Below are 13606 nucleotides of genomic sequence, written 5' to 3'. Positions count from 1 at the left end.
GGCATTTCCCCTTCACGTGAGGTGAGTCAACACCCACATCCCATCCACGAAGAGTAGGTAGGTCTGAGCATCCTGACCAGTCACCTAGGGGAAAAGGTTCTCTGAACTTCTCTTTGCCTCTGAAATGTGGCATACACGAGAGCCAGGCAGGAGAGAGAGCTCTGGACTCCTGAGCAGTGGAGGACACAGTGTGCCTGATGTAGAGTCTGGGTTGGTAGCAAGCAGGGAGGCCCAAGAAGTATGGGGGGGCCCACAAGAGGAAGACCTGAACAGGGAACTTGGACTTTATCCCAGGAGGCCTGGGAAGGCATCTGTTAATGCTGGGCAGGGGAGTTTGGGATCTGTACGTTAGAAGGAAATCACTCTGGCGGCCATGTTGACTGAACTAGAGGAAGCAAACGTGGCAGCTGGTGGCTGGGAAGCTGGAGGGGGACGTTGGTGGCCTGGGCTCTGGCTGTGGCAGAGGAGAGAGAAGTGAACAGATTCCAAAGATAGGAGGGAAACTCAACCCGACGTGATGACTGGATGTGGAGTTCAGGAGAAGGGAGAGGGACCGACCAAGGGACAGCGGTGGACGGGGGGAGGCAGATGGTGAGTCTCCCGGGAGGTAAGGAGATCTGAAAAGAAAATGGGAGCACTTTCCCTTCTATGCATAGGATACCCCTGCCTACATTAAGGAACTCCGAAGAAACCTTCAGGGTAAGTGGATCCTCTCTAATAAGAGAAAAAGTTGGTGATCGAGACGGGCGGGGGTGGGTAGAGAAAGAAGGGAGGGAAGAAACATTAATGTTTGGATATATTTATATATTTGGGGAGAAAGAGTTTATTTATCCAATGATCTTCTCTCCTGGGGTTCCAGGGTGACTAGAAGACCCTACAGAGGGCCTTTTAAGAGGCTGCATGTTGATAGCTTTCTTCCCAGACCTCAGGTCAGTACCTCAGCTCTGCACCTTCCTCCTTAATAAAGATGAAGTTCATGTGTCCTGGCAAAGTGCGACCAGACATTATATGTAAAAACAGACCACAAAATCTTTTTTGGAAGAAGCTTGCAAACCACAGCAAACACCTCATGCCCCCAAACCACCTTCAGGCACAACATAAATTTATCGTATGTTCTCGTTCTCCGCATCTCTTTGTTACTACCCAAAGGACTGTCCTCAGAGGAAGCATTCGATGCTTCTTGGGACTCACTGTTTCCTAAAATCCATTATCCTCCAAAGCATGATCAGCTTTCCTGGTGTTTCTCTCTGTAATTCCTAATTGAACAGATGCAAAAATGCTGTCTCACTGATCAGTGTTCCTTTCCTACCAAGAAAGCAGATAACACCATCCAACTTTCAGTAGTTTTAGAATGCCTAAAATTTCTCTTTCAGTTTTTAATTGCATTCGAAGAAATGTTTCACTCTGAACCAGCACTGTCCCTCTGAAATTACCGATACACCCATGAAATGCCTCCCCCTGTCCCACCCCTATAGCCTCGGGTCAGCGCACATGTTCGAGCCATCATTGGCCCGGGGCTCGGGGTCAGAACAGGTACAATTCAGCTCTAATTCGACAACACCCATGTTGCTCGGGTCCTTCTGACTGAGCTGTGCTACAGTTCAGATGAGGTTCCGATGTATTCCTGTCTACCTCCCTCTTAACTGGATGTCAGAGGAGGAAGGGTCTGTGAGATCAGGGACTCTTCACGCTTCCACCAATTTATTGTTGGTGGCTCGCGGCCAGAATATACATTTGCAAATGACCCTCCCTGCAATTTGACTTTTTCCAGAACAACTTCTCTAAGTGTCCAGAACTGTCCTCCCCGACTTCCCCCCAGTTTTGCGGAGGCTGTATGGGCTGCAGTGGGACATCTAAGTGGGACAGAATACATCCCAGAAGTACAGAGCCGCGTTGTACCTTGTAGTCCCATGGCCTGTGTGCGTTCTCCCCGTGGCTACCCTCTAGCATTTCTTTTTCTTCACTAAGTACATTTTAGGTTGTATTTGGAAAGCAACGGGACTAGGTCACAGTTTTATATTCAGACATACATATGAAACAGGAATCCTGTTTATGTAGAAAATGAAGTCCTGAGGCACCTGGGTGGCTCAGTGGGTTAAGCCTCTGCCTTCGGCTTAGATCATGATCTCAGGGTCCTGGGATTGAGCCCCGCATTGGGCTCTCTGCTCAGCAGGGAGCCTGCTTCCCATCTCTCTCTCTCTGTTTCTCTGCCTAGTATGTGATCTCTGTCTGTCAAATAAATAAATAAAATCCTGGAAAAAAAAAAGAAAAGAAAAGAAAGAAAAAAGAAAATGAAGTCCTAGTGTTTAGTGAGTAGAAATGAAACTCTTCTATTGCAGAAGACCTCTAGGGCCCCTGGGTGGCTCAGTCTGTTAAGCATCTGCCTTCTGCTCAGGTCATGATCCTGGAGTCTCTGGATTGAGCCCCACATCTGACTCCCCCCTCAGTGGGAAGTTTGCTTCTTCCTCTCCTTCTGCCTCTTTCCCTAGTCATGCTTTCTCTCTCTTGCTCGCTTGCTCTCTCAAATAAATAAATAAAATCTTAAAAAAAGAAAAGAAAAGAAAAAAAAGAAAGAAAGACCTTTACTGATGGACCTAAAATAACAAAACAGTGATAGAGGGGAGGGACTTTCATTTTGTCAAAACTTGCAAGAGAAATACTGGATTTAAAAAGTTTCATCATATTTATAAAGTTTTAACTATTAGATTTTCATTTTTTTTAAGATTTTATTTATTTATTTGACAGAAATCACAAGTAGTCGGAGAGGCAGGCAGAGAGAGAGAGGGGAAGCAGACTCCCCACTGAGCAGAGAGCCTGATGCGGGACTCGATCCCAGGACCCTGAGATCATGACCTGAGCCAAAGGCAGAGGCTTAACCCACTGAGCCACCCAGGTGCCCCTATTAGATTTTCATTGACTCTTGCCTCTAAGCTACACCTTATAAATGAGGCCTGTCAGGAATAGAGAAATTACAAGGCGCGCAGTTTCCCAGCTCTCTTGGGGTCCTTTTTGCTCTGCAGCTCAGTGCAGAGTTCCTGCTCCATTTCCCACCCCCCTTTTCTGTGGCTTCGGTGACTTTCCTACTCTCTCCCAGGCCCCCACTGGCACCACACCGCCTACTGCCTCTCTCCTGCTTTGCTTCAGCTCTTCCCACGGTGCAGAGGGCTTGGCAAAGTTTATCACGGAACAGGTGTGCAGACCTTCGTCACGGCTGCTGCTTATCTGCCAAGCCAACCAGAAATAGCTGGGTCCCTCGAGTTCTCACCCAGCCATTCTCTTCAGTGGGTGGCTCTTTCCTCTGGCTCCAGTTTGCCCGTCCACGTGCACACTCGTGTACCCAAGCAGACATCCTGTGCACACACACGCATGCGCTCCGGGGTCGGTGTGGCCGATGCACAGGGGCATATGTGTGTATCTACCTTCCTAGCTGCACACGTGTAGACCCCCAGGTTCTGGGGTTTCAGGCTATCTGATTAATTAGTCTTTTCCCCCCCCCTCCTCGCTGTGCTCTGAATCATTTGAGACACAGATGTAGGTGTCAGGTGGAGATAAAAATGTCTATTTTGTTACTGATCCGAGGATGAAGAGGTGGGCTTGCAACACTTGACCTTAAACTTATCCAGAAGAAGTACAGGAAGAGCTAGAAATCTGCCATCCAGCCTAGTAGGGATGCTTGCTTGCTCCCTGTGGGCAGGTTGGCAGCCAGAGAGAGAAAGGGCTTCTGTGGCCAGCTGGGTGCCTGGGCCCAGCTCCCGAGCACGGACCGCCCTTGACAGCTGCAAACCAGGAAGGGAGCGCTAGGGGTGTCAGAAGGATTCCTCCAGGGATGTCCCTTCCACACGGGGGACACATATTCTTAAGTCACATTCTTAAGACACATTCTTAAGCCAGGCCCCTGGCCCCTGGAGAAGTAGATAGCAGGACAAGCAATCCGAAAAGGGCGGAGAATGAGGACTGAAGGCCAAGACAGCAAGGGAATGAGCACTTGGGGCAGGGTCCCTCCAGGGCTTAGCCTTCACCTGCATCAGGGGTGGAGCCTGGAGCCAGCAGTGGAGCGGACAGGGGAAGAGGAGGACAGATGAAGGGCTTGTGTGGGGAGAGTGCAGGGGTGGGGGGAGATGCTGAGAAGAGCAGAAAGCTGCATTAGAGAGTGTACGTAAGGAATATTGCATTTGTTTATTTGTGTACCCCATGTTCCAAACAACGATGGGCTCCAGACAGGCACTGATGTGTAATTGGAGCGAGAACGTGGGAATGCAGGTACAAGAACTGTTGTAGGATAACACAAGGCCAGCTTTCTGTGGAGGGGAGAGTGTGAGACATGGTACTCCAAGGTTATCGGGGGGCTCCGAGTAACAGTCACAGCTGGGAGAAGGGCCCATAGCCCTCAAATTGACTATGTGCTGGAATTAGAGCTCCCTATCCCCACTTGCCCTAAATGGAGGTTTAAGATTTGTTTGGGGGGGGTCAGATTTTTTTTTTTTTAAGATTTTATTTATTTATTTGACAGAGATAGAGACACAGTGAAAGAGGGAACACGAGCAGGGGGAGTGGGAGAGGAAGAAGCAGGCTCTCTACCATCCCAGGACCCTGGGATCATGACCTGAGCCAAAGGCAGACACTTAATGACTGAGCCACCCAGGTGCCCTGATTCATGTATTTTTAATGATTGCCTCGACATTTTACTTTTTATCTTGAGGTAGCCCCAAGGTTTGATTCTTTGGGAGAAAGGATGGAGTACTAGATAATTATTATTACAGTAGCTAACATCTCTTGAACATTCACTGTGGGCCAGACACTGTCTAGAGTTCTTGGAATGTACCAGTTCACTTAATCCTCCTAGCAACCTGTAGGAGGTATATGCATTTTTAATATCTCTATTTTACAGATGATGAAACAGACATATTGAAGCTTAGTCATTTGTCCGAAGGCACACAGCTCATGTGCAGCAGAGCTGGAATGCGAATCCAGGTAGTCTGGCTCCAGAAGCCACACTCTGAACAACTAATGATGCAGAAAAGAGGGTAGAATCTGGCTCAGTCCAGTCTTGGATCTTTCTCGTATGAAAGGATCAGAACCCCATCAGGTTAGTTCTGAGTTCAAACCCTGGATTTGGGGTCTGCATTTAGCTGGGCCCTCAGCAAGAGTTAATAGCCTTCACCAAGCAGGCCAAGCACCACCTCCTGCTGCCAGACCACAGGTAGAATTTCTAGGCAAAGGCAGAGCCATTGCTATGCCTGACGACCCTCAGAATGTTTGGAGGTTATACCATGTGTTTCCAGTTGCCTCTACCAGTGATTTCTGGTTTCTAGGAGGGGTCTCGGGGCCAGAAACAAGAGGTCTAGGGCAGATGAAGAATTCCAAAAGGCTCAACACTGTTAGGCACTTCATTTAGTCACTCCCCAAATGTTTATTGAGCACCTACTAAATGCTGCACGTTGCCTTATTCTTCTTGGCGTGTTACTGTATGCAGACACGCATTACCATGTTCCTAGGAATGCCATACTTTTGTGGGGCCAGTGAAGACAGAGCTGCTCCTCCAGCTTCTGTGCCGGGTATGTAGCAGCCCAGATTGGAGGGCCCCCACGGATACGTGGACTGTGTTTGTTCAATAACGCTTGGAAGCACAAGTGAGCTCTGTATTACCACCCTCTCGGCAGGGGCGGCTGGAGAGCCTAGAAGCTCCTACTTCTGGCCCTACAGAGCCACAGGGACCGACCCAGAGCACCAGCCATCAGCTTTGTTCCTCAAGCCTCTGGAGAAAACCTTTGATTTCATGGGGATGATTATTTTTATTCTTGCCCACTCAAGGATGAAGCCCAAGAAACAAGAGGTTGCCCCTTTCAGAGGCATCACAATGGGTCACCTCCAGCCAAACCCACTGTTTTTTGTTTTTTGTTATTTCTGGGTTTGGTTGAGCCTCTCTTGGAAACCATTACTATACAACTTACTTAAAAGAAAGAGTGGAGGGATTGGGCATAAGAGACTCAGACAGAGGGGGGAGGAGGTGGGGGTCTGGGACTGGGAGGCTGGGAGTAATGTGTTGTCAGAGAAAGTGCAGGAAAGAACACTTTAAAGTCACAATCTGATTTGAATCGATTCCATTTTGGAGTGACATTTTTAATCTTTTGCAAAGTCAGACTATTCCAAGTTTGACTTTTGGCCAAGCCTGGAGAATTGGAACTTGAGATGAAGGTTTCTGAAAAAGACACAACACACACGCACACAGACACACACAGACACACACACACACACACACACACACACAGAGAGAGAGAGAGAGAGAGAGAGGGAGGAAGAGAAAGGGGAGGGAGACTTTTATCCTAAAGTCATTGTAAATCCAAAGCAGGGTTTTATCCTCCACAGTTAAATGAGAAAGAAAAAAAAAATCAAGAATACCAACATTTGAGGTACAAAGACTGTCATGGGCCAGTGGAAGTTTGCAAAATTATATGTAAATGACCAAAGTTTTTACTGTGGTGGCCCTGTGCATTCCCAAAGCTAATCCCAAAGAGAAAATCTACTTAGTAAAAGAAAGTTTTGTCTAATTTGGTTAACAGTTGAGAAGTGACAAAAATGCTGAATATATTAATAATTTATATTTCCAGGGTAACACTATATCTTTAATGCTTCACTGCCAAAGGGAATTCAGATTGGCTTAATGCTCAGAGAAAAAAAAGCCTGAAAGGCCTTCTTCATATTCTGTATCCAGCGCTGATGAAAATGGGTGTAAGACATGTGTTCCAATAATAGGCACCATGCATTCTCCCATTTCTGCATAATTCACTTCCATCCCATACTGCGCAATGTATGTTTGTGATCCAGAAGGCCTCCTGGCCTGACATTTGCTTTCAGGCTCCTGCTCTCTTAGTTCGAAAGGGGACAAGGTATTTTCATCTCACATTTTATAGATCAGTATTGTAGTGACGTGGAGTAGATATTAGGACAAGAACTCCTTACTTGCAAGAACTTTTCTAAAGTTTATCGATTTCCCGTGCCCCCTCCATGCGCTTTTAAATTTCACTTTATGGGCAAAGTAATGAAGACGGTTTATTTTTTGTTTGTTTTCTTTTCTTTCTTTCTTTCCTCCCTCCCCCCCCCCCCCGCCTGTCTCTGTATCAATCAGGTTTGATGGTTTACAAATTACAGGTCATCTATTCCATGACCTCAGTGAATAGTCTCCGGTCTGAGCTCCCTTAAACCCTGTCCGCAGAAATGGAATAAGTTAATTTATTGTCCTCCAGCTAATCTGGGAGAAGACAAGTCATTGTAGTTCGGTTAGATGGCCTCTGGAAACAGGAAAACATGCTACATGATTTCGAATTATTTATTTAAAGGGTATCGGAGCTAGGGAACAAAAAAAGGAAATACAGGAACAAAGGGGGAAAAAATCAATGAAGGAAAAAAATTCTCCAATCGCCGCAAACCCATCAGCCTAGCAGCTTGGATACCTTGTTCATTTTACCCTACAATAGCAGGCTCGTTTTGCTATTGGGGCCTTTAGAAAAACATTTTGGTTTGCTATTTCAAATGTATCGCTGTGTTGTGGGTAGGGCGCAGATCCGGTTGGAACTGAAAACCCTAATCTCCTAAAGATCACTGGCAGTCTCTCCTCTGGGCCCTGAAAATTTTCCTCACGACGTTCTGGGTTGAGCAGAAGGTTAAAATCCAGCCTCCCTCTCTCGGCAAGGGGGGAAAGGGGGCCTTTTTCTAACCGGGCCTGTGAACCTGGACAGACCGCCCAGCGTCCGGACCCCATCCAGCGGTGGATGGTGGGGGGTCTGCCGAGGCAGCAGCCCCCCGCGGAGTGCGTCTCTGGACCCGATCGCTGCCGGCTCTTCACTCGGTTGCCTAGAGTCCCTGAAGCTGAGCTGATCTGTGCGCAAAAAGGCAAGGCCAGCTTCCCTGAACCCTCCGGCGGCGCCCAGTAGTTGTCATCCTAAAGTAACAAACTTCGCCGTATGTTGTTTTTGATCCAAGGCTCAGAAGTTACTTCCTCTCCCTATTCTGTTTTTCAGAGACGTGTTACGGGCGTAAAGAGTCCCGCATCCCGGGGGTCTGAGCTGCGCCGCTCTCCAGGCCAGCCCGCGCGTACTGCGCGCGCGACCCCCGGCCTTGTCTCGCGGTAGGAAGGGCGACCGGGTCGCAGCTGGCGTAAGTCCGCTAAAGCCAGTTTGGGGCGGGTCCTCGGTTTGCATTTTCCGAGAGTCATGGACCTATTTCTTCGCGCGCGTCCTGCTCCGAGGCAAATGCCCAAGGTGCGCACCTGTCGCGTGCGGGTCTGGAGTCCTGAGGGAGCCACGACTTCCCGCCCCGAAACGAGGCTCTATTTAGACTTTCCTCCCTCCTCCTCAGACCCCGCGGCGCCCCCTACCCCCACGTCCTGAAGATCATCACCTTGGCCCTATCAGACTCGCGCCCTCGACACCTCCAAGCGTGGTTGTGAAGGAACAGACGGTAACAAAGAAATCCATCTCTTGGGTCTTTATCAGAAATTGTTTATTGGCAGGGGGGAGATCCTCCAGGAGACTAATTTGCTCTTGGCTTTCTCCCACCCAGTTTTTTGTTAGCACAATATTTACACCTGTACAATATACAGTATTTCTCCTAAGCAGAGCCCGAAGCTTGGGGAAATCTGGCCGGCGAGGCAGCGTCAGAGCACCGGGGGGTGCTGGGAGGGGTGCAGGTTGAGGGCGTTGGGGTGGGCGTGGCCGATCAGGTTGAGGTAGTGCCGGTCCAGCCCCTGCACTGGCGCTAGGAAGGGGCTGTGCTGTTGCGCAGGGCTCGGGAGCGGGACGGGCGCGCTGGGCAGGTAGGGCAGTGCCGGGCTGCGGGCGGTGCTGTGCGGCCAAGGGAAGGGCCCGGGGGCAGCACCCTGCGGGAACACGGAAGCCTCCCCGGGGCTGTGGCCCGCGAGTTCGGGCCCGGCTGGGTGTAGCTGATAGGAGAAATCCGGCTCCGGGAGCGAACCTAGCGGCTGGAAGGCGGGCTCGGCGCCCAAGCGGGCTTTGGACTGCAAGAAGGCGAGGATGCGCGCGTACTTGGTGTCCTTGGTCTCCATCCGCTCCACGGTGGTGAGGTAATGCACCAGGTTCTTCATGCACTCGTGGTAGCCGTAGTGGAAGTAGTTGGCGAACTCCGTTAGCAGTTCTGCTGGAGGGGCCAGTAAACCCGCAGAAAGGAAAAACAAAAACAAACCATGAGCAGCCCCTTCCCCACCGGGAGCCCGACATGTGTGCCAGGCACCTTCCTCCCGTCACGGTTTTTTTGTTTTTTGTTTTTTGTTTTTTGGCCAGAGTTCCCATTTGATGCTTGTCCTCTCCTACCCCAGTCTGGAGGCCAGAAAAGCACAAGCAAACGACCTCCTTCTCCTTAAGAACCAGACCCCACCCTTCCCACCTGAGAGCAGGCGACGGATCCAGCATCCCCAGAAACCCCCGCCCCCTTGCTTACGTAGAACCTCGCCCCCCACCCTTGGCCGCATCCAGAGTGGAGACCTCTCCTGCAGGCCTTCCCCACTGCCACCCCCATGTCTCTATGCGGCGAACTCTCCCTGCCCAGGTTCCCCTTTGCCCAACCCGCGCCCACCTTTTTCCCTTCCCCGAGGAAAATCAGCCGAGTGCAGGGCTCTCAGGTACTGAACGGTCATCTCCAGGATCTCCGCCTTCTCCAGCTTCCCGGAACTCTGCAAAAGGAGGAAGGGCTCCTCGCAGCTACCCCGCAGGCTCAAGCCGACCCCAGCAGTCTGGATGCGCGGCTTTATCTGGAGCAGTGAGCAGGGCGCCGCAGTGGACCTGCGCAGAGGGTCGCCTGGGGCTCACCGGGCGCTCGGGCCCCCAGAGTCTCCAGACCCGCTGCATCCCTGCCGAGAGTGGCAGCGGAGGATCCCCAGCGCCTGGCTGTGCAAGCTCGGCCTCTGACATTACCTGCTTCGCCAGGGCCATGGGCACAGTCTTGCCCAGCTCGTTCAAGCAGCGGTTAATCCGGTCCCTCCTCCGCTTTTCTATCACTTTGTGGGAAACGGGGGTTCTCTGCGAACAGAGGTTTGTACGTTTAGGATAGTGTTGCCTAGGGAGTCGTCAAAGGCATGGCTGTAGCTGCGTGTCAACCGTCTCCCCAGCCCGCAAAGCTGCCCAGGGGACCCCCCCCCAAGGGGTCCCTGCCCCTCCACATAAGGGTTAAATGAGCTCTGCCCTCCCACGCGCAGGCTGGTGCGCTCCTCTTCCAGCTGCCCTACCCGGCCGGGCCACGCCGTCAAGCTGAGCGCCAGGGCACTGGGGAGGTGGCCACCAGCCTCGGCGTGGGCTCCTCCTCAGTTAAAGTTTCCTCTCTCTAACCTCATTCCCTACTCAAACCACTCAAGGTTCCTCCGCACGAGAGTCCCGCGTGCCGCATCCCTGCCGTCTGTCCAGCCAGGTGGCAGCTGGGGGAGTCAGACGCCCCCACCACCAGGGCGCAAGGGCCGCCTGGGTTCAGCCGACTCACTTTGCGTTCCTTGAGCTTGTCTGACATCCTGGTCAGTACGCGCCCTCGGGAGAGGCGGTGGCGCGAGTCACCCGTCCACTTTCCGCCTCGTGTGCTTCCTCGAGTGTCCCAGGTAGACTGCCGCCTCCCAACTCCGAGGGACTGCCTTATAAAGCGGTCATCTAGGGCTCCAAGTGCATTCACGAGTTGAATTATTCCATAGGATTAGGGGAGCTGCGTTTGGGGGATGTATGCATTCAAGATCAGTTTTAAAGAAGTTAAAAAAAAAAAAAATTAGCAGCCGAGGGGGGCGAGCTGGGGGCAGATCAGCTTTGTTAATCCACGTGGCCCTTCAAAGGACACGTGATCGGCGGGGGAATAACATTTGCATGGCAACAGCCCAGGCGGGAAAAGGAGGCGGTAAACTGGGGCCGGCGGGCGAGCGAGCGCCTGCAGCAGGCGCAGAGCGCCGGAGCGCAGCGGCCGCGGGCACCGGGGGGCGAGGACCCTCACAAAACAGTGTCGCCTCCTTTAGTCCCACCGCTGAGACTCACACGATTGCCTGTTTACAAATCCCAGCAAGCCCGCAGTCCCAGCGCCGAGTGCGTTTTAAAGCCTGTCCAGAGTCATTAAAGTAATTAAGTAAGCCTTTAATAGGCTGTTCCGCCGGGTTCAAGGGAGAGCTCTTGGAGACGGAGGCGCCCCGTTTGTTCCCAGGCTTTTCTCACACGACTTGGTGACACGTCCATCTCCCCCCTTTTTGTTTACACCGCTTTATTTGTCCGGACATCCCGGCAGGTGTGGGGCTGCGGCTGGCACACGAGGCTCCCGCCTCGCCTCGCCCCTCCCGCGGGTCTTTGGCACGCGACGCTCCCCCCTACTCCCTGACCACGTCGCTTGCTTTCTTCTCTCCCCCCCTCGGGCTCTCTCTTCGCGGGGGGAAGAGGCTCAATTTGTAGCCTATTATCCTATACGAAAATGTCCATTGAAAAGTATGAATAGTTTCATTGGGCTAAATTTTAATAATGCCAGAGGGTGGGGGAGGAGAAACAGGCAGGCGTGTGTGTGTGTGTGTGTGTGTGTGAGAGAGAGAGAGAGAGAGAGAGAGAGAGAGAGAGAGGGGGGGGGGGTGGGGGGGGGGGGGGGGCAACATGGAGAGGAGTGGGCCGAGAAGAAAAGGGGGAATGCAGCTGGCCCAGGCGAGCATTATACGACGTCACCTGCGAGAGGGGGCGCCTACAGACCCCTATTCATTTGCCTAATTTTGGTCAATTTAACAAACTTCAGGAGAAATTATTGTGGCTTTGTCAGGGAGGGTGAAGCCTTCTGATCGAATTAACAGCATGTTTTGATCCGGTAAATGTCATTAGAAAGGGAGAAACAATCGCGCTTAGAGTGCTCTGAGTAATGCGCCCAAGTGGAGACGCCAAAGCGCACGGCTCACAAAGGGAGCAAGTAGCTGCCACAGGGAACTTTTGTACCCGCCCATCGCCCAAGTTTTGACACAAAAAGGCATTATTTCATACTTGAATACGTTTAATCCAACGATTGTCTATTTTCTGCAAACATATTTTCACAGCATTGTTAACTTTTTATGTCCCCCTTTCGCGGGCGCCTTTTCTTAACGTTTGGGGGCGGGAGAGCGCAGACACTTTGGGCATCAATATTTGTCACTGAAAAGGGCTCCGTGAAGTTAGGGAAGTTGATCTCTTTTTTATGGTTTTAGAGAGCGAATATATCGGGGGAGGAGGAGGGAGGGAAGGCACGAATAAGAAACCAGGGAAGAAATTTGCCGGACGGGCCCGAGGGGAAGGAGGGGGGCGGCGGCGGCTGGGAACTCTGTCTGCCTCCTGCGCCCCTGCGGGCAGCCTGGCCGGCGGCCGGGCGGGGGGGGGCCTCCTCCCCCACCCGCAGGGCTCGCTCGCGTTTGCAGCCTTGGACCCGCACCCCGGGGGTTCCAGGCGTGCGGGGTATAGGTGGGATGTGAGCTTTCTTGCAGATGGAAACTATAAAAATGACTTTGGTTTTACTACCTGCTCTAGAGCCACCGAGCTGTCACCTTTTTCTGATCTCTTCCATCTGAGAACAACGGGGACCTTCCTTGCCACCGATAGCTTTCCCTCCTTCTCTGCACCCCACCTCACTTACATTCTCTCTACTCTGCTAGGCCATAGCAGGGCCTGGGCTCTCCCTTTGCGGGTCGTTGGTCCTCAGGCGAAGTGACTAGGGGGGGGCCCCCGCTGGCTGGTGGGACCTAGGGGACTCCTAGGGCGCAGAGGCAGTTTGGGTGTTGTGCCTTGGGGAAGAGGGCAGCCCACCCGATGTGGCCTGGGAGGTGTGGGGCTTGGTCGGCCCGACGCACCCAAGGTGTCTCTTGGTCTTGCTTTCAGTCTCGGTGGGATGTTTCTTTTTTACATCACGCCAGCTTGGACACGACCCGCACCGTCCCGCAGGTCGCTCGGCCAGCCGCGGGTGCCCTCTCAGGGGTTGTCGATTTCAGTACATTCACTCGCACACAAAAGGATTAAACACAAACCCTTATCATCCAAATTAACTAACGTGAATGGGTAAAAGGGAGCGCGCACACTTCTCACCCCACCCCACCCCCCTTTTAAGCCAGCGGACTAGGCGTTGATCCTCTTACTGCTGGTGTTAACCGCCAGCTGCAGGCAGGCACCTTCCACGGGCCAAATTTCATTCTGTGCAAACTGTTTAGTTTCCCGTGTTTGCTCTAGGAGCTGGGCTCCCCAGCCTGCCCAAGCAAGGCTGTAAGTACCCCAGTGTGGCTTGGCAGGGGGTCCAAGTGAATGTGGGTGGAGGTGGGGTGCAGGCACGTGCTTGCTCAATGCGTCGTCCCCCCCGGGGCGGCAATCCTTTCTGGGAGAGAGGGTATGTCTGGCCTCACCCGGTTCAGAGGAGGCAAGGACTGTATTCTGTCCCAGCCTGAAAGCTCCAATCACACTGCCAGAAAGTGCCTGGCCGGGACCCTCATGGCCATCTTCCCTTGAATCCTCCTGGGCAGGATTGATAAAGTTGATAAAGTATTCCCTGACCTTGACCTGTTCCCACCCAGAACCAAGCTGTGTCCTCGGCTTTGAAATGGAAACCACAAGTGTATTGACTAGGCCACGAGGTGGCCTAA

At 52.1% G+C, this 13606-nt stretch overlaps 1 protein-coding gene and 1 long non-coding RNA gene across 6 annotated transcripts in view; one reads left to right on the top strand and one right to left on the bottom strand.

Moving 5' to 3' along the window:
- Nucleotides 1–8564: 8564 nt before the first annotated feature.
- HELT (helt bHLH transcription factor) lies at nucleotides 8565–10601 on the bottom strand. Of its 2 annotated transcripts, none has more exons than XM_059384061.1 (4): nucleotides 10486–10601; nucleotides 9927–10031; nucleotides 9589–9685; nucleotides 8565–9153 (listed from the first exon to the last, which is right to left on the bottom strand). In XM_059384061.1, exons 1-4 carry the CDS (start codon nucleotides 10510–10512, stop codon nucleotides 8654–8656), a joined length of 729 nt encoding a protein of 242 aa, XP_059240044.1. In that variant the 5' UTR covers nucleotides 10513–10601; the 3' UTR covers nucleotides 8565–8653. The 2 variants fall into 2 exon arrangements, with proteins under 2 accessions (XP_059240044.1, XP_059240045.1); XM_059384062.1 differs by having other exon boundaries at nucleotides 8565–9150.
- Nucleotides 8992–13606, top strand: part of LOC132006332 (uncharacterized) — a 156610-nt gene continuing 151995 nt past the window's right edge. For all 4 annotated transcript variants that reach the window (XR_009401061.1, XR_009401062.1, XR_009401063.1 and 1 more), the window contains exon 1: nucleotides 8992–9079. This is a non-coding gene — a long non-coding RNA (uncharacterized LOC132006332). The remainder of the gene's footprint in view (nucleotides 9080–13606) is intronic.

The sequence above is a fragment of the Mustela nigripes genome, chromosome 18 (assembly GCF_022355385.1).
Source record: "Mustela nigripes isolate SB6536 chromosome 18, MUSNIG.SB6536, whole genome shotgun sequence".
Classification (NCBI taxonomy): domain Eukaryota; kingdom Metazoa; phylum Chordata; class Mammalia; order Carnivora; family Mustelidae; genus Mustela; species Mustela nigripes.
This window is presented reverse-complemented; position numbering and strand designations above follow the sequence as displayed.

What these genes read in the sequence shown, in the direction of transcription:
- HELT (XM_059384061.1), bottom strand. Translation starts at nt 10,512, where the DNA reads ATGTCAGACAAGCTCAAGGAACGCAAA. An exon ending in CCATGGCCCTGGCGAAGCAG is followed by an intron (nt 9,686 to 9,926) that starts GTAATGTCAGAG and finishes CTCCTTTTGCAG; the next exon opens with AGTTCCGGGAAGCTGGAGAA. An exon ending in TCCTCGGGGAAGGGAAAAAG is followed by an intron (nt 9,154 to 9,588) that starts GTGGGCGCGGGT and finishes TGGCCCCTCCAG; the next exon opens with CAGAACTGCTAACGGAGTTC.